General features: G+C 44.9%; 1 protein-coding gene across 3 annotated transcripts in view; it reads left to right on the top strand.

The window, feature by feature from the left end:
* The first annotated feature begins 960 nt into the window (after nt 1-960).
* The window catches only part of ELF2 (E74 like ETS transcription factor 2), an 84,491-nt gene continuing 59,414 nt past the window's right edge, over nt 961-26,037 (top strand). For all 3 annotated transcript variants that reach the window (XM_036031826.1, XM_036031824.1, XM_036031823.1), the window contains exons 1-3: nt 961-1,098; nt 21,342-21,426; nt 22,702-22,937. Coding sequence is in view for 2 of the 3 variants with exons in the window: in XM_036031824.1 (XP_035887717.1) it covers nt 22,866-22,937 (72 nt within the window). In the remaining variant the exon portion in view is untranslated. The remainder of the gene's footprint in view (nt 1,099-21,341; nt 21,427-22,701; nt 22,938-26,037) is intronic.

Here is a 26,037-nt window from a genome sequence, read left to right as displayed (position 1 = left end):
GGGTCCGCCGGTGTACGAGGCCGGGGCGGGGAGGAGGAGCGGGCGGTGTCGAGGGGCGCGCGCCGGGCTGGGCGGTGCGCCACGAGCGTCAGCGGCCGGGGCGGGGTCCGGGCCGAGCGGGCGGCGTGCTGCTACCCGCCCGCGCCCCCAGCTTTCACTTAGCCTGGCTGAGAAGTGGAGACGCGAGGGACGCGGGCTAGGAGTCCTCCAGCCCCGGCCCCCAGTGACTGTCAGGCTGCCCGAGTGCCGGGCCGCGCTGCAGGAGAAGGGCGGGAGCCTAGAGTCGGGGAAGGGGCGCCGGCCCGGCCCGCGGGGGCGCTCCGCGAGCGGCCGGGCTGTGTGCGTGCGGACCCCGCCGGCTGGGAGGCGAGGGCGGGCGCTGCAGGTGCACGCGCGGCCCCGTCGCCCCCACGCGCCCGGGCAGCCGGCGCGTTGGAGCCCCTGCGCCGGTCGGGGAGGCAGAATGGGGGAGTTCCAAGCAGGGCGCGAGACAAGTGGGGAGAGTCATTACCTGAGCGGGCGGCTTTGGGAGAAGTTGGGGGACCGGGGGCGGGCAGCACTCGGGAGCGGCGGAGGCAGGTTTGGGCGGGCTGCTGGGCGCCGAGGGCGGCGGGCCCCGCGGGGTATAAATAGCCGGCCCCGCTTTGACAGGAGCTGCGGTGACTGGCGGGGCCGCCCCCCCGCGCCGCGCGGGGAGGGGAGGAGCGCGCGGGGCGGGCGGGCGGGGTGGGGGAGGCGGACTCAAGTGTCCTGGTGGCGGCGGCTGGAGGCCGAGGGGGAGGAGCCGACCGGGGGTTGGAGGGAGGGGAGCGGGCCGAGGGCGGGGGCCACCATTGCTCCCCGCGCCGGGCTCTGTGTCGCGGCCGTCGCCTCGGCGGTTGGGGGTCTGTGGGGCGGCGCGGGCGGGCGGGGGGCGCTGCGCGGGGCGGCGCGCGCTGTTTTGTCTCCACCTCTCCCAGCGGAGCGGCTCGGGCTGCCGGGAGGCCCCGGCTCCCTCCGGACGCCCGGCCAGCGGCGGCCGCCGCGGCGGCGGCGAGTCCGCGGCCCTGCCGGGAGGGAAAGCGACGCCGCCGTCTTCCCGGGCGGCGCGGAGAGCAGGTAAGAGCGCGGGCTGCCGGGGCCGTGGGAGGGAGCGCGGAGGGCGCGGCGAGGGAGCCTCGCTGTCCCGAGTGCCGCCGCCTCCCTCCGCGTCCCCTCCCCGCGCCTGTGTTGTTTGCGCCGCGGTTTGCGAAGGGGTTTTCCGGAGGCTGTGGCCGTGACACCCGCCGGGCGCGGGGGAAGGGGGCTGGCGCCCTCGGGCAACGGTCGGGGAGCGGGACTCGGAGAAAGGGGAAGGCGCGCTGCGCGCCGGCCCGCGGGGAGTGCGGGGCGCGGGGCCGGGCGGAGGGAAGAGGTTACGGACCCCGGCGGGGGGGATGGGCCGCGCGCAGCTGGGCTCGCCGTGTTTACATCTCGGCGCGAGTCACCTCTGCCGAGAAGCGGACCGAACTGACCCGCCTTCTCCCGCGGGGAGGCCAGGGCGGGGGTCCGGCTCCGGAGGAAGCGCGTCCTGGGAGGGTCCGGTAGGGCGGGAGGCTGCGGCCGGCGCCGGGGCAGGGCGGTCAGCTCGGGGCGGGACCTGGGAGGCTCCGGCCGCCCGGGGTGGCGTGTGGGGCTGGGGAGCAGTTCCCTTCCCCGCGGGCCCGACCGCCGCCTCCCACCTTCCCTTCCCCGGGCTGCTCGCTCGCCCGGCAGGTTGTACTTGGTCCTTCTTTTATTCTCGCGCCCCCGCCGGCCCCCTGCGGCCACTTCCCCTACTCCCCACGGGCAGGGAGGCTTGGCTCTGCTAGGAGTCTGTTTTCAAACACAACAAAAACGGGCCCCGCCACACGCGTCCAGTGACGGCCTTCTGGAGCCTCCCTCCGCCGGGCTGGCCCTCGGGGACCGAGCTCCGGGCTGTTGTGGCGGGGCGCGCGAGCCGCTCGCGGAGGGCTCGGCTGGGGCTGGCGCCGCCTGTCCCCGCAGCAGCTCGGCGGGCAGGGCAGCGAGCCCCTCGGGGGCTCCGGCGTGGCATTGTATCCCAGTCGAGGACGGAGCACCCACTCCACGCCGCCAAGAGTGACCCAGGTTGCCCGCTTTCTGATGTTTCCCGCGAGCCAGCATCCTGGGCTCTTTCTCGCGGAGCTGGGTTCGCCGCAGAGCGCGCTGCAGCCTTGAAGTTGTTAGCGCTCGCCGAAATGAATGAGGGGACGACAGTTCACTGTAAAACCGGAGGGCGTGCCCCCCTCCGTGCGTTCTTGAACCTTGGCTTCAGCGGCGTGGTTTACATTTTAATCCGGCGAGGAGAGAGCGGTCCTCGAGTGTTTGGCGATCAGATTTGCTCTCCTCGGTATCTGGGGGTCTCTGTGGAGAGGTAAACGCAGCGCCCTCTCCAGCGCCGTGGTCGCGGGAGCGTGACACAACCGCAGGAGGGTGTCTGTGCCCTCTCCAGGACTGGGCGTTTCTGTCTCAGAGTTTCTTCCTTGGCTCGGGAGGCAGAACGATCCGATGTAAGGCTGGAATGATCCTACGTAAGCTGGTCCATTAGATCGGAAGGAATTTTAGGAGTAACTGAAGTTTGTAATGTAGTGCACCGCAGTTTGTGTGCACGGCGTGCTCACGGGAATGTCACTGAGCAAGCTGCGAGAACATGGAACTACCTTGGGCAGCTGGAATTTGAGTATTTTAACGTCAGCCTCTTTGGAAGCCTAGTGACTCAATTGATTAACCATTGCTTCTCATTCCAGACACACACACACACACACACACACACACACACTCACAAAGTCAGAGTTTTGTTGGGAAGAGTTTGTAACTGTGGGGTTTTTCTGTTGTCAGTCAGGAGACTGGTGACCCGGGGCTGTGGCAGGGCCTACCCGTGTTGGTGGCCTTGACCGCCTCCCAGGTGGCACACCCAGGGTTTTTTGTTTTTTTTTTTTGCAAGAGCTTTATTGAGATATGATTCACATGCCACTCAGTTCATCCGTTGAAAGTGTGCAGTTCAGTGATTTTTAATATATTTACAGAGTCGGGCCAGCGATCACCACGATCAGTGTTCCAACAGGTTCGTCGCCCCACAAAGGCCCCGCGGAGGCAGTAGGCACCACTGATCTACTACTTTCTGGCTGTAGATTGGCCTCTTCTGGGCATTTAAAAAAAAAGATTTTATTTATGTATTTTTAGAGAGAGGAGAAGGGAGGGAGGAAGAGAGGGAGAGAAGCACCAATCAGTTGCCTCTTGCAGGCCACACCGCAGCTCCCTCCGTCTTGTGCCCGGACCCGGAATCGAACTGGCGACTCTGTGGTCGAAGACTGGTGCTGCATCCACGGAGCCAGGGCAGCTGGGGCTGTTCTGAGCATTTTATATGAATTGAATCACACAATATGTGATCTTTTGTGACTGGTTTCTTTCGTTTAGCGTAACATTTTCAAAGGATACTCATGTCGTAGCATGGCATCTTTTCATTGCTTTTTATTGCTGAGTAATATTCCATTGTATGGGTATACCACACACTATTTATTAATTAGTTGATAGGCATTTGAGTTTCCACTCTTTAGCCACTATGAATAATGCTGCTAATGAGCATTTGTGGTCATGTTTTTGTGTGGACATGTTTTCATTTCTCTCGGATATGTACACTTAAGATAATCAGCTTTTTGAACTTTTTTTTTAAAGATTTTATTTACTTACTTTTAGAGAGGGGAAGGGAAGGAGAAAGAGAGGGAAATATCAATGTATGTGGTTGCCTCTTGCATGCGGGATACTGGGGACCTGGGCCGCAACCCAGGCACGTGCCCTGACTGGGGAATCCAACTGGCGTCCCCTTGGTTCCCAGGCTGGCACTCAATCCACTGAGCCACACTAGCCAGGGCATTTTTTTGAGTTATTTAATATAAAAAAATTAATCCATGTTAAATGCGCAATTCAATGATTTTTAGTGAATATATAAAAGTGTTAAACTATTGCCACAAGCCAGTTTTAGAAGATTTCTTTCACCTCCAAAAATTCCCTCTAGCCTGTTTGTAGTTAGCCCTTATTCTCACCCCTTAGTCCCAGGCAACCACTGATTTGTGCTTTGTCTACAGATTTGCCATTTCTATTTTTTTGTTGTTTTTTTTTTGTCATCACCTGAGGACATGTTTATTGGTGTTAGAGAGAGGGGCAGGGAGGGAGGGAGAGGGAGAGGAGCATCCATGCAAGAGAGAAATATGGATTGGTTGCCTCTCGCACATGGCCCGACCGGGGACCAACCTTGCAACCTAGGCATGTGCCCTGACTGGGGATTGAACCCCCGATTATGTAAATGGAATCGTACCATATGTAGTCCTTTTGCATCTGGCTTCTTTCACTTGTACTATTTTTGGAGCTTGTACTTATTGTAACATGTATCAGTATTTTGTTCTTTTTTTATTGGTGACTAGTATCTTATTGTGTAGCTGTGCAACATTTTATCCGTTGACCAGTTGATGGGCCTTTGGATTGTTTCCAGTGTTTGACTGTTGCAAATAATGCTGCTTGAACGTTTGAGCACAAGTATTTATGTGGACATATGGTTTCATTCTCTTGGGTAGATACCTAGGAATAGAAATGCTGAGTCATCTGTTTAAATTTTTTAAAAAACCGGCCATTCATTTTACATCTGCAACAGCAATGTATGACAGAGTTCCAGCTTCTCCACGTTCTTGCCAACGTTTGTTATTGTCTTTAGTGTTAATCACAGCCATTCTTGTGGGTATGAATGAAGTGGTTAACCCATTGTGGTGGTTGTAACTTCCATTTTCCTAAAGACTCAAGGTGTTGAGCATTTTTTCATCTGATTATTTGCCACTTATATATCCTTTTTGGTGAGATAGATACTCAAATCTTCTGCCTGTGTTTTGTCTGTCTTACTATTATTGAGTTGTGACAGTTCTTTATATATTCTGGGTTTAAGTCCCTTTTAGATACATGATTTGCAAACATTTTATCTCAGTCTGTGGCTCGTCTTTTCATTTTTTTATTGCAGTCTTTTGAGGCATAAGAGTTTTAATTTCTTGCCCTGACTGATATGTCTCAGTGGACTGAGTGGCAGCCTGTGAACCAAAGGGTCGCTGGTTCGTTTCCCAGTCAGGGCATATGCCTGGGTTGCAGGCCAGATCCCCAGTGTGGGCACACATGAGAGGCAACCACACATTGATGTTTCTCTCCCTTTCTTTCTCCTTCCCTTCCCCTCTCTCTAAAAGTAAGTAAATAAAATCTTTAAAAAAGTTTAAATTTCTTTTGGCAAAAAATTTCCATTTTGATGAAGTTTAATTTTTCAGTTTTTTATTTTATAGATTAATCTTTTGTTGTCATAAGAACTCTCAGCATAATTCAAAGTCCTGAGGATTTTTCTCCTTTGTTTTCTTCTAGATGTTTTATTGCAGGTTTTGCTCTTATATTTAGGTTTATGATCTATTTTGAATTAATATTTATATACGCTGGGCAATAAGGGTCTAAGTTCATCAGCTGCATATGGATTGTCTTAGCACCATGTGTCGAGAAAGACATTTCTCCATTGATGGTAAATGTAGAGATCTTCTTCTGAGCTCTGGATTCTTTTCCATTGTCTGTATGTCTTGTCCGTGTGCCATCACCACCTTGTCTTGGCTGACGTGCTTTATGATACCTTACGAGACCAGGCACTGTTAGCCCTCCAGTTTTGTGTTGGTTTTTAAAAACTGTGTTGATTCTGTGTCCCGTAGAAAAAGGTTTGGCTTGTCAATGTCTGCAAAGAGCTCCTGGGATTTTGATGGGGAATGCATTGCGTCTGTGGATGAATCTGGGGAGAATTGCTGCCTTACAATATTGAATTTCCTAATACATGAACATGGAAATTTCCATTTTTTGAGTGGTGTGTTCTAGTTACACAAACCTTCTACTTAAAAAAATATTTTGTTGTGGTAAGAACACGTAGCATGAGATCTATTCTCTTAACTTTCTAAGGGTACAGTACAGTGTTGTTAAGTACAGGCACAGCGTTTTATAGCAGATCTCTGTATTTGGCAGATTCCTTTTTAATCCTAGTTCGTTTGGAGTTTGTTTGTTTGTTTGTTTTTATCACGAATGGGCATTGGACTTTGTCAAGTGCCTTATCTGCACCCGGTAGCGTGACTGTCATAGTTTGCCTAGGACTGTCCTGCTTTTAGCGCTGGAAGTCTTGGATCTTGGGAAAACCCTCGTTTCTGGACAAACCAGTATGGCTGGTCACACTAGTGTCTGAGATGACTATGTGCTTTCTGCTTCCATTACATCAATGTGGTGTATCATATTAATGGATTTTCAGATAATAAGCCAGACAATGTTCCTGAGATAAATCTCACTTGGTCATGGTATGTAATTTTTACATTGCTGGATTTAGTTTGCTAATGTTTAGTTGAACATTTTTGTGGCTATATTTTTTAGAGCTACTGGCCTGTAGTTTTCTTTCCAAGTGATGTCTTTGGAATTTGTAACAATAATACTAGCCTCATGGAATGAATTGAGAGGTGCTCCCTCTACTTTGTAAGAGTTTGTGAAGGATTGCTATTATTATGTCCTTGAATATATTTGATAGAACTCACTAGTGAAAGCATCTGGGCCTGTTTTTTCCTTTTTGTGACAATTTTAAACTAACCGTTTCTTTTATTTTTTTAAAAGATTTTATTTTGTTTAGAGAGGGGGAAGGGAGGGAGAAAGAGAGGGAGAGATACAATGTGCAAGAGAAACATAGATGGTTTGTTTCTTGCACACCCCCCACTGGGGACCTGGCCCACAACTCAGGCATGTGCCCTGACTGGGAATTGAACCAGTGACCCTTTGGTTTGCAGACCCGCACTCATCCACTGAGCCATACCAGTCAGGGCTAAACTACCAATTTCTTTACTTATTATAGATCTATTCCAGTTTTCTGCTAATTTTGAGTTAGTTTCAGTAATTGTGTTTCTATGGATTTGTCCACTTCCTCTAAGCTATTTAATATTTTTGACGTATACTGCATAATATTCCTGTATGTCTTTAATTTTGTTAGTGTAGGTAGTGATGTTTTTCTTTAATTTGTAATATTGGTAGCATGTGTCCTTTCTGTTTTTTACGTGGTCATTCTAGCTAAAGGTTTGTCAAGTTTGCTCTTTTCAAAGAAACAAGTTTTGGCTTAATTGTTTTTTTCTGTTTTCTATTTCACTGATTTCCATTGTAATCTTTATAAAGCTTTTCTTCTGCTTGCTTTGGGTTTAGTTTGCCTATTTTTTTTTTTAGTTTCTTAAAGTAGAAGCTAAGGTTGTTAATATGAGGTCATCCTTTCTTGCCTAGGCATTGAAGCTATAAATTTTCCTCCAAACACTGATAGCTGCACCCCATACATTTTTATTTTTTAAAGATTTTATTTATTTATTTAAAAGATTTATTTACTTATTTTGATTTTATTTTAGAAAATATTTTATTTATTCTTATTGATTTTTAGAGAAAGGGGAAGGAAGGGAGAAAGGAGGGGGGAAACATCAATGTGTGGTTGCCTCTCGCGCCTCCTATTGGGGTCCTGGCCCACAAGCCAGGCATGTGCCCTGACTGGGAATCGAATTGGAGACCCTTTGGTTCACAGGCCAGTGCTCAATCCCATGAAGCCACACCAGCCAGGGCTTAGTTCTAAATATTTTCTAGTTTCCTTTGTGATTTCTTCTTTGACTCACAGGTTATTTAGAAATGTGTTGCCTAATTTCCAGTTAAATTCTCCAGGTTTCATTGTTGTTGATTTTTAATTTAATTCCCCTGTAGTAGGAGAATACATTTTGTATGATTCTTCTCATTTTTAATTTATTGAGACATATTTGTGGTTTAGTGTGTAATCTATTCTGAGGACATGTTCCATCTGTGCTAGGAAAGAATACACAGGGTCCAGCAGAAGTAACACCTGCTTGAGTGTGATATTGCTGTTACAGAATTACACGCTTATGATTTTGTAATAAAAAGATTTCATAGTAAAAAGGGGGCTTTATGTGGGCCAGACCCTGTGTATTCTGCTGTTGTTGGTCGTAGTGCTCTGTAGGTGTCAGATCAAGCTCGTTGATAGTTTGAGATACTGGTAATAGGTGTGGTATACAAATATAATTGTTTTATCTTACTGATAAGTTGACATTTTTATCATTATGAAAGATCCATATTCATTTATAGTAATATTTTGTCTGGTGTCAGTGTGGCCACTCTAGTTTTTCTTTTCTTTTTCAAGATTTTATTTATTTTTTAAAAGTTTTTATTTATTTTATTATTTAAAAAAATATGTTAATTTATTTATTTTTAGAGAGAGGGGAAGGGAGGGGAGGGAGAAAGGGAGAGAAAGAAACATCAGTGTGTGGGTGCCTTTCACTGAAACGCAGGCATGTTCTCTGAGTGGGAATGAAACTGGCAACCCTCTGGTTCGCAGGCTGGTGCTCAATCCACTGAGCCACACTAGTGAGGGCCTTTATTTATTTTTTAGAGAGAGGGAAAGTGAAGGAGAAAGGGAGGGAGAGAAACATTAATGTGTGGTTGCCTCTCATGAGCCCCCCACCAGGGACCTGGCCTGCAACCTAGGCATGTGCCCTGACTGGGAACCAAACTTGCAACCTTGTGGTTTGCAGGCCTGCACTCAATCCATTGAGCTGTATCAGCCAACTAGATTTTTTTAGTTATTTTCTTAAGTTGCTCTAGGAATTAGAATATGTATATTAATTTATCACAGTCTACTTCAGATTGACTAATTGTGGTAAAATATAGAAACTTAGTTTCATTTTCTCCCCTCTCCTGTCTGTTAGTATTGTATATGTTATATATGTATGTATTAGAAGCCCAGCAATACAATTTTATGATATTTTGCAGTTGTGTGTCTTTTTAAAAAGTTAAAAGATGCCCTGACTGGTGTGCCTTAGTGGACTGAGTGCCAGCCTGTGAAAATGAAGGTCTCTGGTTCAATTCCCAGTGAGGACACATACCTGGGTTGCAGGCCAGGTCCCCAGTAGGGGGCGCATGAGAGGCAATTACGCACTGTTCTTTCTCTCCCTCTCTTCCTCCCTCCCTTCCCCACTCTCTAAAAATAAATGGAATCTTTTACAAAATTAAAATAAAATAGTTTAAAATATTTTTAAAGCAAGTTTTTCATTTCCTTTTTTAAAGGATTTTATTTATTTATTTTTAGAGAGGGAAGGGAAGGAGAAAGAGAGAGAGAGAAATATCAATGTGCGGTTGCTGGGGGTCATGGCCTGCAACCCAGGCATGTGCCCTGACTGGGAATGGAACCTGCGATGCTTTGGTTCGCAGCCAGCACTCAATCCACTGAGCTACTCCAGCCAGGCTAGTTTAAAATATTTAAACTTTCACATTTGCGTGTATATTTAACTTTTAATGTGGTCTTTACGTGTGTGTGTGTGTATTCGAATTATAGTATGGTTATTTCCTTTAGCTTGATGGACTTCTTTTAGGATTTCTTGTATGACAAGTCTGTTATCAGTGGATTATCTTAGTCTTTGTTTTTTTGGGGGGGGATTGTTTTTACCTTTTCCTTATTTTTCAAGAATAGTTTTGCTGGGTATAGAATTCTTGGTTACAGACTTTTTCTCTTTCAGCACCTTGTGTATGTTATCTCCTGCTTTCTGGTCTGCACTATTTCTGACAAGTTGTTTTTCTCTGTGCTTTCAAGATTTTTTTCCCTTTGGTTTTCAACAGTTTCACTATGATGTGTTTCTAAATGTGGATCTCTTTGTGTTTATTCTATTTTGGAATAACTAAACTAAAATCTACAGATTAATATTTTTCAACAATTTGGTAAGTTTTGACCATAATTTCTTTAAATATTTTTTCTGTCCTTTTCTCCCCTCTCCTTTTCTTTTGGGACTCTCCTTACATGTATGTTGGTGTGACCTGGCCCACAACCCAGATATGTGCCCTGAGAGGGAATTGAACTGGCGACTTTTTGGTTCACAGGAGGACACTCAATCCACTGAGCCACACCAGTCAGGGCTGAATAAAATTTTCAAAGATAAACTACCCTGTCAAAGTACCACACTATTGGTTATTAAAACCAAAAATCTATAGTTTTTATAATGTGACCAGTAAAGGCTAATATTTCCTTTTATAATGCCATAGTATTTTTAATATTGAAAATATACCTTTCAGTAGGGAAACCAAACATGTTTCAGATAAACCAGATATATCAAATCAACCCAGGTAAAAGTAACTCCAGAACAACACGGGTTTGAAATGTACAGGACAGGCCTCCTTATATGTGAGGTTTTTCCATTAAAAACGTAGAGTTCTGTAAATATATTATCTCTTCTTTGTGATTTTCTTAACATTTTTTCCTAGCTTACTTTGTTATAAGAAAATTATATAACATACGAAATATGTGTTAACTGTTTTTGCTCCTCCTGTGGCTTCTTCTAATCAACAGCAGGGAGTCAACAGTTCTCTGCAGATTTTTACCTGGGTGGGGGTCCACAGCCCAGCCCCCTCATTGTTCAGGGCTCAACTAGCTGTACCCGATACTTTGGAAGGTTTTTTAAAATTGCTCCAATTCTTTTTTTTTTTAAATTCAGTGTTCATTTACATAATGCCTATCTTACAAAGTTTGGGGGGGGCGGAATGAAGTTTCAGCAGAAGGCAGATTCTCACAGCTCTTCTGCCTCTAGCACCTGGGGAGGTGGAGTCTGGAAGTCCTTGGGGACTGGACTCTTGATGGCAGATGTTCCCATCACTTGCCAAGGAGGTGCCACACTTGTTCTTCTCCGTCGCTTTGTTGGGTGAAGGTGGTACCGACTCAACTGGCGTGCAGTGGAAAGGACTGTCGCACGCCTCCGTCACTGCTTTATGAGCAGTGCTTCCCCCGACGTTCACGAGTAGGTTTAATAATTTAAAGAGCAAAAGCCTTGTTTTTGAATTCTCCATTCAAAGCAAAATGGTTTTCCGATTTTCTCTCTGGCATCTTATAAAATTTAAACTCATTAAGTGTTGCTTCTAAATAACCTGGTTTGTTCTTTTCTTTTCTCCTTCCTTCCTTCCTTCCTTCCTTCCTTCCTTCCTTCCTTCCTTCCTTCCTTCCATTCTCCCTCCCCTCCCCTCCCCCCTTTGCTTTCTTCCTTCCTTTTCTTCTCTCCCCATGCCCCCCCCTTACCCAAGGATATGTTTATTGATTTTAGAGAGAGATGAAGCCCCAGCTGGGCATTTTGGGTGTGTGTGTGTGGGGGCGGGGGGTAGGTGCCCTGATGGGGAATCAAACTCACAGCCTTTTGGTGTATGGCAACGATCCCATCAACTGAGCCATCTGGCCAGGGCTGGATTGTACTTAACACCATCAATATCGTGACATTTTCAGGCTTCCGGAACATTGACTTCCATGGCAATTAATGTAATCTGTTTCACCCTGATCTCTGATAAGTAAGAGCCAGAAATTCCAGGGATCTTCATATGAGTAACCTCTGCACGAGGAAGACCCTCTCGACCTGTATCACGAACACCAATATACGATCATCACCCGCACAGCAGTCTGTGCTCTCAGCTTTTCAAGGGGCATCTTCCCGAGTCTGAGGGCGGGCATCCTGAGGTCACACACAACTCCTGTGCGGAAAGACATTCGCCACGTGGTATACCTTGCCGTCCTTTCTGTCTTGTTTAATGGGATTCAGTGGCTCCTCCGCGGTGGTCTCCATTGTAGCATTTGTCCACCAAAGTCTTTGAACAACCATGGTAAACAAATTGTTACATTCACCAGGGCGGGGGAAGCTGTAGCGGCCAGGCAGTCCAGGCTTGCCAAGGTTCCCCGTGCGCCGCCGCGGCCCCGGCCAGCAGGCACCCGGCGCGCCAGCCCGCCCCGCCGCCACGACGCCCAGGAGGAAGGTCAGCTCCGCGGAGGGGGCGGTGAAGGAGGAGCCCGAGAGGAGATCGGCGAGGTCGTCAGCCAGACCTGCTCCTGCAAAAGTGGAAACCAAGCCAAAAAAGGCTGCAGGAAAGGATAAATCTGCAGACAAAAAAGTGCAAACGAAAGGGAAAAGGGGAGCAAAGGGGAAACAGGCCCAAGTGGCTAACCAGGAACCTAAGGAAGGTCCATCCACCTGCGGAAAATGGAGAAGCTAGGAACGAGGAGAACCCAGCCTCGGATGGAGCAGGAGAAGCAGCAGCCGAGTGTGGTTAATATCATGTCTTACCCGTGGTCCCTGTCCGCCTTCTTGCACAATCCAGAGGAATATTTGTATCGACTCTTTTGTAAATGCACGTCTTTTAGTAGCCCTAGAAACATTTTTAAGGAGGGACTTCAACCTCATCCCATTTTAAGTGTAAATGATTTTTTTAAGAGGTGAAACCATTTGCTGGTGGTTTATTTTTTGGTACAACCAGAGCATAGTGGGATATGGAATTATGGGAGGCTTTGATTGTCTTGGGTGTCGACTGAACAGTCCATAGATGGGGGTAGTTTTTATGCCCTGTAACACAGAGCATACTAAACCACAGTGTGGAGCCAGTCGTGCAGTTACTATGGCTTGAACATTTCAAATTACTTCTATTCTCATGTTTTTGGTGGAATTGTTTCCTAAAGAAAGCCACTCCTTGACCTCGGCTCTCCCCGTCAGAGTTTTGGACGCTCTGTAACATCTTTGTTGGGGTAGTTCAGTTTTCCTAGTAACTGTGTTAATGTGCTGTGAAGACTGAAAATTCAATTATGTAGTATATACGATAGTAAATTGTCAGGCTTTGATGTAACAGCATATCAACATTTGTAGATAATTGGCATCTGATACTCTATTAAGAAAGTTAGCCCCCCAATTTTAAGCTGGAAAATTGCTGGAATAACGTCAGAAAAGAATCACAACTGCAGGACTTTACATTTCTGGTACGTATGTTAAGAATTGTGTACAAATTGAAATGTCTGTGCACTCATCCTCAGAACAACCAATAAAGTCTCACTCATGAAAAAAAGTATTGTATTCATCACTGGTGCTCTCTTTGTAGGAATGCCGTGGTCCTCCATAGAGTCGACCTCCAGAGGAGGACAGTTAGAGGGGGAATTGGAGTGGGTGACCAGCCTCATTCTGGAAGAAAAAGAGGCCGTGACCGGCTAGGGGGCTGGCAGCGCTCGCTCCTGCGGGTGGGTAGGCTTGCCAGTAGGCCGTGGGGTGGCCAGGGCTCTGTGCTCCCTCCCTCCAGCAAGCAGGCTGAGCTACTATAATTCCATGGCAATACTGATTTATACTATGCATCTGACTATATTTCTTGCCCTTTTATTCACTAGACATTTATTCTGACTATGTTCAGTGTTGTGTCTACGGCTAGAAGGTGCTTGCCTTTCCCCAGAACAGTTGAAAGTAGCTTGACAAAGGGCACACGTGGGTGTGCTTCGGGTTGTTGCACTGAAAAGATGCCCTGCTTTCTGCCAGCTGGTGGCAAAGCCCTCCTCCAGCAGAAAGATTCCTGTGACTGGCCCTCATGTGTCACTTGATTTATTGTGCTGACCTGGGGCCAACCCCGAGACATCTCTGAGGTGCGCCCGTACGTATTAGAGATAATACTGTAGAAGACAGAAACTAGGAATAAAATTGTTGTGTAACTCTGTGCGGGACACCGTTCTGAGAGGTGTCTGTGCAGTGGCAATGACAACGGCTGCAGGCCGGCTCTGATGGAGCCCGTGTCCTGGTCTGTGTTGGTGGGGTGGACGGGATGCTGTGCTCCAAGCATGTACAGTCGCCTTCCCCTCGTCCGCGGCTGTGCTTCCCGTGGGTGCAGCTACCTGCGGTTCCGTGGGGTTCGCAGTACTAAGTGGAAAATTACACAGGGAAACAGTTCGTAAGTTTAAGTGGTGCGCCGTTCCGAGTGGCGTGAGGAAGTCTGGAGGCTTCCTGCTGTCCAGCCCGGGACATCAATCATCCCTCTGTCCAGCATGTCCACGCCACACGCCCTCCCTGTCCCTTGGCCACTGAGCAGCCCTCTGGGTTCTCAGATCTGCCGTCGAGGCACCCCAGGGCTTGTGTTCACATAACCCTTATTGTACTTTCTGATTGTTCCACTTTTATTTGTTGTTGTCGTTAGCCTCTTACTGTGCCTGATCTGTGAGTTAAACTTGGTCAGAGCTATGTATGCAGAGGAAACAAAGTTACGCATTTTCTAGTGCTGTCGGCGGCTTCAGGCGTCCGCTGTGGGTCTCAGAGTATATCCCACTGTGGATAAGTGGGGACTACTTTAAATGAAAGTCTCATTTTCCGCTTCATTGCAGGGGAATGACAAAATGTTGATAAAATCCAGACAGTTAAAAAATATTCTGTTTATTGCCTAAAATCTTTAATGTCCTTGATATGACTCATTTGGGGTAAAGCTAATCTGTTGATTCCCAAGCTAACATTAATTTGCTTTATTGCCAAAGAACAAAACCCCAAAACTTCTCTAATCTGCTAATTTTATGGTCTATAGGCTTCTACTCAGCCCTAATCAATACTCAAAGGTCAAAGTCCCAATGTTTTTATGAGTGACCTGGACAAATTTTGAGTATTTTTATTTATAACCTTACAGTGGATACAACTTAGATGCCTGAATAAAAAAGTAGGTTTTTCTTACAAAACTCAGTTCTGTGTTTTTAAACGTGTAATACTCTAAACTCTACATTTCATGCTTATCTAAACTTAATTTTAGAATATAGTGAGAAAGAAGGAGAAAGTACATTCACTTTAAAAAGGATTAGTGAATGTTTTCATCTCACATTTTTGTTCTCTAATAGTGTGCTTAAGTAAACTCTCAGAGCAAGTTCATTTTTTTATGTTTTATTTGGTAACCTGGACAAGTTGAGAATGCTCCAGGGAGTCTGCCCTCGTGAGTCGTTACGTCATACTTGGACGCGGAGACGTTGTTCTTACCGTGTCGTCTCCAAGCACTTAAACGCTATCATGACGTCACTCCATAATGATAAAGCATTTTAAACCTCCCTTATATTACACGCAGGAGAGATGGTGTCGATGTCCTCTTCACTGCAGATCGTTACGGTTTCTGAGATTTTCAGGAAGTTAAATAACTTGCTCTTCAGAAAACAGTTAACGTAGCAGGCTTGAAACTGCTGTCCTTAGCCAGGCTGCTTGCACGGCTGGCCCTTGGCTGGTACCTGGGAACTTGGCTCTCGGGGTGTTCCCGGTAACTGCAGAGGGTGACTCACTGTGCCTCGGCTGTTCGTGCGAACAGTACGGTTCATGTTGAACACCTGCTTTCCTTCTGGGGGTCTGGAAGGTTGGGACAGGTGAGGCAGAGGGTGCCTGGGACCTGCCTGCACCGAACCTCGGGTGCTGCATCTCTGATGGGCGTGCCTGGGCCGAAGGGTTGCACGCACACTGGCGCCTTTTTGTTGCTGGGGGAGGAGTAAGCTCTGCTGGACCTCTCCCGGGAAGGAGAGGGCGCGGGGAGCTTGCACGTGGACTCTTCCAGATTCCACCTGCATCTTTTTCCTTTTTCACCTGCTGTGTATCCTTACTCTAGCTGCGAGTACGGCGATGTGCCGAATTCTGAGAGACCCCCGACGTACCTCTTCAAGACTAAGAGATTCTGCCCTGCCAAGGCTGGAGGTTTGCGTTTTAACCTCTAAAGTTAGAAGAACTTCATCTCCCTTTGCCTGGTGATCAGAGTCCCAGGTACAATGGAGAAGACGATAGTTCGTCCTTCAGATAAAACTAATCGTGCGTTTGTTCATTCTTCCATTCATTGCATGTTCTGCTGGCCCTTTGGCGCGCGTGTTCCAGACCCTGTGGAGGAAGCTGTAGGCCTGTGGCCTAATTAGGTAGAGGGAGATGATCTTGCAAACCCTTTAATGGGAGTGGAGGTGCACTGTTCCCCTGGCTGCTTTTACAGGGGGTCTTTTTGCTGAGCACCATGGAAAAGTTTATGTTTCGGTTCCAGGTAGTTCTTTGACTTGAAATGTGGATACATTTGAATTAGGATGTAAAGCCTCTATCTAAGAACCATTTCTCGCTAATACAGAATTGCAGGCTAACAGTTCTTTCTAAAAAACAATAAAAATAAATAAAATCCTAATGCATGCTACCCGCAGGTGAATATTGAAAACACATTAAGAGCAAGAAGCCAGTCACAAAAGGCCACATATGATATCATTCTGTTTACACGAAAAGCCCAAACAAGCAGCTCTCTAGACAGAGAGAGTGGATTAGTGGTTGCCAGGGACTAGGAGTCGGGGGAAGGGTGGGGAGTGTGAGTGCCGAAAATGTTCTAAAATTAGATCGTGGTGCTATCATACAACTAAAAACCATCAAATCATATACTTTAAATAGATGAACTTATATGTTAATTATATCTCAATAAAGCTCTTTAAAAAGACGGTCAATGCTCGCACAGCCTTGCTGGGTGTCGCCAACTTCCCCTCCCACAGTGTTGTGTCACTTTGTCTTCCCAGCAGCATCCGTAAGCTCGCACAGTTTACCGACAACGATATCGTCCATTTCATTTAAATTTTTTACCGATTTGACAGATGAGAAAAATGGTATACCATTTTTTAAAAACTTGCATTTTTCCATGAATGTATTTGAATACTGTTTCATATGTTTGCATTTTTATATCTGTTTTTGTGAATTGTATATTTTTCCTGAGGTTTTTTTGGTCCCTTATTCCTCTGTTTTAAGTGTTCTTCATATACTAGTAATATTAGCCCTTCGTGTTGTAGTATCCTATTTCTAGTATCATAGAATGAGTTTGCCTTGTTGTGCTTTGTATAAGTAAGATCATAAACAGACTTTTTGGTGAGAATGTGGTCTGTGTTCTAAGCAACCGAATTATTGTACGAGCAGAATTTACTTCTGGGAGGTACTTAGGTTCGCTATCATTTCACACGGTTTTTCTTCAGTCCTGAGAATTCATTTAGTATTATTATTCAAAGTTGCTTCTCTTATTGCTACACCAGTCTTCACCCCTTCCGTCTCTATCTAAGTCCCCAGCTAATGGTGGCGCCCCTCTGACGTCTCTCTAGAACCCCCCAAAGCTGACTTGGGTGTTCCTCCTTTCCGTCTCCTCTGTACTTTGTAGTTGTCTTCATGGCGTTGACACTGTAATTGAGTCTGTGTGTTTCTCCTCACCAGACTGTAAACTGTTTGCAGGCTGAGACTTTACCTCATGTTTGTGTTCCTGGCATAGTGCTGTGTGGCGTGCACTAGGTGCTCAGTAAACATGACTGGAAGAACTGGTGTAGTGAGAGACAGGAAAGAGGTGATGTCATTGTGTGGGGGAAAAAATTGTCCCTGGAGGGCAGGTGGAGTTTGAGTAAACAAAGAGGACATTCCTGGTGACAGAAGAGCACCAGCAAAGGGAGGGGGGTTTGAAAGACCTCGGTGTGTGCAGCGAACAGTGGAAGTACGCGTCTGATTGGAGCGTGTTTGCTTATTCCTGCGTTCATCACATCTTGACTCTGTCCCCACTCTCTGAAAGGCCCTGGACTAGCTGGTTAAATCACGGGTCTTAAACGCCTGGACACGCAGAGTCTTAAAACTTGGTGCTTGTGGAATGTAGCAGGGAGCCGACGAAGGAAGTGAAGAGAGCACCGAGGGAAAGGTATAGGTGTTGGGCTTAGCATGGTTGACGGGAGGTTGAGTGATCCGCTGGAGGCTGTTATTTCATGGATGCTTTTAGTGAGGGAGGCATCTAATGTGATTGGGGGAAGAGAATAATGGCAAATGATATTGAACTTGGAGGGGGTGAGGTTGCATTAAAGCTGAGACTTTTAAGACAGCTAGGAGTTGGCCCAGTGGGGAAGCAGGGGAAGAATGTTGAAGACCAGAGGGAAGAATACAGGGAACTACCGAAGACTGTGGTATAAAGTTAGACGGAGGGACCCTGGCTGGGTAGCTCAGTCGGTTAGAGCATCATTCCGATACTCCAAGGTTGCAAGGTTCGATCTCCAGTCAGGGCACATACAAGAAGTAACCAATGAATGCATAAGTAAGTGGAACAACAAATTGATGTTTCTCTTTCTTGAGTGTGTTCTCTCTTTCTCTCTCTCAAAAAAAAAAAAAAAGTTAGATGGAGGAACTAAAGGAAGGTGAGGCTGGACAAGTGAGCCTTAGGTACATGATTTTCATACCCGAACATACCGGAACGAACGTTTCATAACTTCTGAAAATAGGCCCAGGCCTCTCGTTGGTTCCTGCTAACCCAGGGTGCTTGCAGAGAGGTTGGGACTTCACCTTGCAGGTGATGAGGAACTAACTCCCGAAGACTTGGGGGGGGGGCTGACCTTACTTCGTCTCGGGTCACCCTGATACTGCCGTCGGGGGACTGGCAGTGGGGCGGGAGTAGAGGCGAACAGACAAATTCCGAGGCTCTCACAACACACAATACAGAGCAATGACACTAAGGATTTCGAGGAGGACAGAGGGGGTGAGATTGCAGAGGAGGGGTCAGCAGCCAGAGCGCGACAGTGTTGACGTAAACAGGGGTCTCGGATCCCGGTGATGTAGGTGACCTGTGTGGGGTAACTGAGCTGAGCACAACGGGAGAAGGTAAACGAGTTTAGGTCAGGACAGACACACATACTGGATTTCAGTTACCATACTCTTCCCCATTCCACTCAATGGTGCTGTGACATATCTTTGGATTCATTCTTGCCTCCTTTCCCTCTCACACCCCACATCCAATTCGCTAGCAAATCTTTCCACTTCGCCTTCCAAAATATAGCTAAACATGGACCACTTTTAGTTCTCTCCAGACCCTACCACTCTGGTCCTCACCATCATCACTTCTCACCCAGTTATTGTAGGAGCTTCCTAACTGATCTCCTTGTCCCTTGCTGTCACCCCGGCTTCCGAATGATCCTCGTAACAGTCAGGTCATCTCCCTGCATATGAAACCCTCCTCCCCCTGGAGTAAGAGTCAGAGCCCTTGCAGGAGGCCTGCAGGGCCCTCCCCTCTCGGTCATCACCTTCTGTTCTTCCTTTTGCTCACTTCACTCCGGCCACCTTGGCCTCCTCGCTGACCCTTGAACTAGTCGGGTGTATTCCCTATCGCCGAGCGTGAATTTTCTCTTTCCTTTGAAGAAGGCTCTTTCCTCCATTATTGACGTGGCTTATTCCTACTTTAGGTTCTTTAGTCATATGTCACTTTTTCTCTGACCATTCAGTTTGAAATTGCAACCGTCTTCCCTGCCGAATAGTCTCTCCCTTTGTTTCATTGGTCTCCTTACCTTTATCACCATCTATGTATGTGTTGTACATACTTTATTGTCATCTCTTCCCACTGGAATTTAAGATCCATAAGGACAAGGACTTTTGCTTTATGCATTAACTGTACCTCTAGCATCCAAAACAGTGCCGGCATATAATAGGTGCTCAGTTAATATTTGTTGCATTACTGGATCAATTAATGGCGTGCCTGGAATGTCCTGGAGTAGATGCTTACGATGTATTATACCCTCTTTAAGTTCATAATGAAGTAGAGGCAGAAAGTGTCCAGAGGACAGACTTGAGCCCACGATATGGTTTAGACTGGGTGAGAGGTTGGAGTGGAGCCATGGCAACAGGGGAGGCAGCTTAGAGAGGGTGGAGTCAGAAGAGGAGGAGGGATGGGGTCTGGGAAGTTCCTCCAGGGAAGGAGAACGGCACTGTCCTTAGACTTAGCCCCGGGGGGACCCTGCTCTTGGCTTTGTGCTTGAGCGTTCATTCCCTGTGTGGCCTTCCTCCAGCTATACCCCTCCCAATGATGTTAGGATTTGGTGGAGGGGTGGGGTGGGCAAGGGAACTAGTCCATCTGGTACCCATTTCCAAATCAAGTTCTGAGTATTTGAACCCCTGCCCGTGTGGTGCTTGACAGGCCTCTTTTCTGATTCTCTCCTCTCTTGACCATTCTGCATGTATGGGCTTCTCTGGGCCTAAGGGGTGGCCAAAGGGTAAGAAGTCTGCAGGCATGTGGACAGAGCCTGGGATGTCCGTCCATATGACTGTGTGTGAGTCTCCTTTTAGTATGGAGTGGAACTAACGTCGGGAAGAGAAAAAAGGTTCAGGCTGCAGGCCAGGCAGGGGTCTGAGGGGTCTGATTCTCCCATGCCCCCCGTAGAGCTTGAGGGAGTCTAAGAAGTCCAAGTCAGAACCTAGCTTTTTAGGTTGTTATAAATGTGTATGTCAAGACAGGAAGATAGAGTAACAATTTAAGAGCTTGTTAGCTTGATATGTAACTTTAAAATTCAGGGTCTGGCAGAAGTAAGGCCTGCTTGAGTGTGGTTGGTAGGATAATCATAAGGCTGTAATAATTTATAGTTTTCATTGGAACATTTTACCTGAAATGTCCTATGGTGTGCTTGAGTGTGATATTGTTATGTTACGGAATTACATGCTTATGATTTTGTAATAAAAGCTTTTCTAATACATAGGGGGCGTTATTTGTGCTGGACCCTGTGTTGTACATGTGGTGTGTGGACTTCCGTTTGTAGCCTTGCTCTAAGCTCCTTGAAAATCACGGGAGGGTCTGTAAGAGGAAATTGAAAAGGAGGAGCCAGAGAGGGAGCAAGGAATTCAGGGTAGAGTTGCAAGGAGGGTATGAGAAACGGTGTCCCGGAAGACAGAAATGTGTCCATTGGACATTGCAACCAAAATTTAGTAACAATTTCTGTTGGTAGCTGTGGATGACAAACTTCTACAAGAGGAGGAGTACCCGAGAAATTAGGAAATGGGGACAGAGTACAGACGATTTTTCTTTTAGAACATTATCTGAGAAAGGAACGAGAGCAGTAGTTGGAAGAGGGGTGCACAGGGTCACGGAGGGGGACTTTTCCGTATCGAAGATGAGAGGGTCTTGTAAATGCCTAGATGTTGAGGAAAGGGCCCACTGTTGAAAGAGGAAAAGGAGGACACAATTGATGGAGCCAGGCCGGAGCTCCACTGCGTATGGGCCAGTGGGTTAGCTGTGAAGGGAGGAGGGCTTTTGAAGAGTTTCGGGAGCAGGAGAGTTGACTTACTAGGCAATAATATGTCAATATTGCTTTATAGTAGTTTTTTGGATTATTTTTTAAAAACTTGATTTTATATTCCTGCGGATCAGGGGTTATACCTTCAGCCACTTGAAATATAAGCCCTCATAACAGACATAGGCTATGTATGTTGCATCTGTCTTTACTTAGTAATTGTTATTGAGTGGTGACTTGCATTGTAAGTTTCATAAAAACTTCTGATTCCTCAATAGCCTAAAAATAATTTATTATTATATCAGTTATGTAATGTGTGTCATCAGGATTTGGAGGTGGTTTGTAATAAGTTCATAGTATCTGAATCAAACTTATTTTGGGCAAAAATATTTTGAATAGAATTATATTAATACTGTCTTTTTCCCCCCACTACTAGTTCCAGAGAACTGCTGGTTTATATTTTAGCTCTTGGCAAGTTGTGAAAATAGTGAAGGATGCTTAGACTACTTAACATTAAAATTGTAAGTAAAACTTATTTCTTTTATTCTTATTTGTATGGTTAAAAAATAGAAACTGAAAATTGTCATTACTTTATATGATAATGGTGAGCTTCAGTGTGTGGAACTGTGGATTTTTCTTAATTTTTATCCTTCAGATACAAATATTTCCTCCATTTTCTTTGGATAAGATCGGAAAGGAGACTAAAAGTACTGAAGGGTCTTAGGTAGTGAGGTGAAATTTCTGCTTTTTATTTTCAGGTATTTCTTTTTATTGTAGGAGTTTACAGACATTCTTTATTATTTTATTTCCATATCTGTATGATACCAGCAGGTAAACTTAATAGTGCACATAGTGTTAATGAATTTATTTATTAGATATCTGTTTTCTGTTTATACTTAAATTTTTTTGCATTCTTTAATCTTTATATGAAAAAATCCTGTTAGAAATAAATCTCTAGTTTTTCTATGAAAAATTTAACATATACAAAATCAAAAACTGTAACTTTTTTAGGAATAATCTAGTGCATAAATCTAGATGAGGTACATATTGACATTCCTCTCTACTGGAGGAAAATTGAATTATGTTTACTCGAAATCCTTTGCTATATTGACTGTTGAACCAATAGCAACAAAAGTATTGAGGAAAGAATGATAAAGTAATATTAAAGGCATTCCAAATGATTTCACTGCTTTATTTTTAAACTACTCTATTTGAAAATATAATAAGCAACTGAAATTAGTCTGTTTTATGGTTCTGGTAGAGGATTCAAAATGTGGACACATGTGAGATTGCTGCCATAGCAAAGGACCATAATTATCCAATTAAATAACCCAAATGAGCCAAAGGAGAAGAGTGAAATATTTACAAACCAATAAGTCTTTTACTTTGTAATGTAGGAAGATAATTTTAAAAGTTGGCTCTGTCTAGCACATTTTATGTTGTTGTATGTATAAAAGATTTTTAAAATGACTATGAAAATATTTCAGGAACAAAAGTACATCTTCATAAAAATAATTGTAACATTTTACCTCTTAGAATGTAAATATCATAATGTCACGAATGTGCAGTAGCTTGGTAAGAACTTAATTTCATTATGTTCATGAACTGGACAATACTAAGAAGTAGAGTGCTCATTACTGCCCTCTGTTGACACAGGGCTGTATAAGCCTATCTTTTTTTTTTTTTTTTTTTTTTTTAGCTCATACAAAATGCTAAAAATTAGATTGTAGAATAGGTTGTACTTTATACCTTTCCTATATATGTTTAATAACCTTTCAAATTCTTCCTCTTTTTAGGCTCTCTGGTTAATCATCTTTAGAAGATTGGATTTCTGGATGTCTACTCCACTCCTGTATTGACTTTGAAGACATGATAATGCAAACCTATAATACTGGCAATCATCCATGAACCGCTAATTGCACTGATTAATAGCATTTCAAGCTTCCTCAGGGAATACACAATGACATCAGCAGTGGTTGACAGTGGAGGTTCTGTTTCGGAGCTTTCCAGCCATGGAGTAAAAAATCAAGAGGTCAGGCATCCAATGTATTCCGTTATCGTTTCGTTCCTCGAGTCCAATGCATGACATGGTTTTGAAATTCATGGGAAACAGGTATTTGAGAATAGGAATGCATACTGCATGCAGTTGTACGTGGACATGTCATGTGTCCTCATGCAGTTTGTGTGCTCGAAGTTTGAGGGCGTGTACTGCCTGCCGGGCTCACCAGAGCTGTTAGAAGATGGATGTGCTGGAATGAACTGGGAGGAAAAAATGGGAAGAAAGAATGCTGTAGTATTCGTTGAGAACATGACTTAATTTCTGATAAAATTTATTGCTTTGGGTTATAGAGGGTTTAGGTGTATACTGTACCCTAAATTAAATTAATCTTAAATTAGAATTTTGTGTCTCCTTTAGTTGCAGGCTTAGTTTTTTGTTGTTGTTTTGTTACATCTCTGATTCAGGGTGGGGGGTTCCATCATATTTTAATTGTGTGTGAGTATTTAAGAATTTAGGTAATTTGTAAATCAGAAGATAAATTCAGGTTTTGAAATTTTATACATGTAGAATTTCTTACATTATTAGCATTTTTGGTTATTTTCTTGTTACTGATAACGTTAAAGCACAAGAGATGGGGGTAGAAAAATAACAGCACCAGAAATACATGGACTTCCAGGGCCTGGCTTCTGTTCCCACCGTTCAATAAAGACTGAACGTTGGGAAGGAGCTAAATTGCAATATAGTAAGACTGTCGCCCTAATGGACGAGTGTCTGATCAGTGGGAAAATGGAGAGTTTACTGTATTTGGAAAATCTGTCCTCCCTCTGTTCTGTGAAAGGACACTGCTGTTGCTGGCACTTAGTACCAGCAGAGCGGCACAGGGACATGTCTGAGAAACAAGTTAGGACACTGGGCGAGTGCTCTGGAATCTGGATTCTTCTTCTTGCTTGCTTGGTCTGTTTGTGTAATCCAAGGTCTGTTCTGCCCTCCTCATAGCCGGGGGCACATTCAGTGGGAAGGAGATAAAGCAAAGGCTACCGCTTTTCCCTTGTTCTCAGTGCTTGCTAACTCAAACATTCCCGTCCTGTTGGAATCTAAAACTGGTTCAGAGTCCTTAAGAGACGCCATTAAGTAACCAGTGTCTACATCTTCCTTGAAGATTTACTTTTAGGACGATCACTTCTAGGTGTGATTCACCCGAGAGATCAGGGACTTGGGGGACTTCCATCCATCCATGCCACCCAAACCATTTGTTTCTTCTTCAAGAGCTTTCTCTTTGTACCGTAGTTTTACTCTGTTGGTATTCAACCCTATGAAGGGAGCTGCCAGGGAGAGCAGGCAGAATATATTTACCTGGTGCTGACTGGGTACCATCGATGTGGGAAAAGAGCACAAGAGTTTATTTCTGGAAGACTCATGCTTTTCTGCCTTTACATGGAGCCCTGGGTGTTCTTGGCCTGGAGAACTGATTATTGTGGGAGAAAGAACCTCATAAATTAAGTCATTTGGCTCTTTAGTCAACAATGTGTGGCACCAGAGTGGGGTCAACTATCCTTGGGTAGCTTTGTCCTCATCAGATGTGAGCTGACCACTTACCTTGTGTTAAGTCCTTTTTTAGGCACTAGGGATAGACTGTTTCAGAAGGGCTGTGAGAAATAAATCAGGGCTAGAGATGGATGGAGAGGTGGTAGGCGGGATTTCAATTAGGGTGGACAGGGAAGGCTTCTCTGAAGAGGTGCTCTTTCAGTTCAGACCTAAATAAAGTAAGGGATTGGGCAATAGAAACATCCGGGGAAAGAGAATTCCAGGAAGAGAGAAAAGCCACTAGTATCTGAAATAATCTTCTAATTTTTACAAAGGGAGTTTTGGAGACGGTATATTTGAAAGATTTTTATTTTACAAGCAACTTTTCAGGAATATATCTATAATGTCTATATTCTAAAATGTAGGGTGGGTTGGAAAAAATGACCTGTCAAAATTTTATAATCAGAGCTCAAGAATCTGAAGAAAAAGATAAATGTGTAAAAAGTTGTGGGAATGTGTTGTGCACCGGAAACTCATATAATATTGTGTGTCAACTATAATTAAAAATAAATTTTAAAAGTAGTTGGCCAAAAATAAGTGGTGGGCATTTGAGGAGTTATTAATAATTTTTCAGGCTTTATTTTTTTATAACTGTATTTCTTATTATAGAAGTAATACAAAAAAGGAATATATTTTATAAAATTAGGATAATTCTGTTTCTGACAAAGATACCAAAAAAGTAAACTACAATCATACTTATTAGTATAGATGTAAAAATCATAAATAAAATAGTAATAAATATACAAAATGCAACTATATATAAAAGTTCTAGTTACTAAGTAGGATTTAGATTACAAACATAATTCAATATTAAAAAATAGAATACATCTCCTTACTATATGAAATATAACATATATGTTAGTAGGAATAAAATACTTCAGGAAATGGGATTTTATGAAATTCTATATCCATTTCTGATAAAAATTCTTTTCCTTTTTTGTCCTGATTTTCCTCCTGCCTTTTTAGGAAAACACTTAATAATATAAATACAGGAGTATACTTCCTTAACATTATAAAAAATAACTGTTACATGCCCTGGCTGGTGTGGCTCAGCGTATTGGGTGCCGTCCTGTTAACCAAAGGGTCGCCAGTTCAATTCCCAGTCAGGGCACATGCCTGGGTTGTAGGCCAGATCCCCAGCTGTGGGTGTGCGAGAATCAACCATACATTGATGTTTCTCTCTCTCTCGTTCTCTCCCTCTCAAAATAAATAGCCCTGGCAGGTGTGGCTTAGTGGATTGAGCTCTGGCCTATGAACCAAAGGGTCACTGGTTCAATTCTCGTCCTGGTCAGGGGAACATGTGTGGGTTGCAGGCCAGGTCCCCATTGTGGGGGCATGCAAGGGGCAACCACACATTGATGTTTCTCTCCCTCTCTCTCTCTCCCTACCCCTCTGTCTAAACATAAATAAATAAAATCTTTTAAAAAGATAAATAAAATCTTAAAATAAAGAAGTGTTACCAACCAATAGTCAAATCCCGTCTAATGATGAACTAGAGTATTTTCCTTAAAATTGGAAAGGCAATAAGTGTAGGCACTACCATTACTAT

The sequence above is a fragment of the Phyllostomus discolor genome, chromosome 8 (assembly GCF_004126475.2).
Source record: "Phyllostomus discolor isolate MPI-MPIP mPhyDis1 chromosome 8, mPhyDis1.pri.v3, whole genome shotgun sequence".
In the NCBI taxonomy this organism is placed as follows: domain Eukaryota; kingdom Metazoa; phylum Chordata; class Mammalia; order Chiroptera; family Phyllostomidae; genus Phyllostomus; species Phyllostomus discolor.
This window is presented reverse-complemented; position numbering and strand designations above follow the sequence as displayed.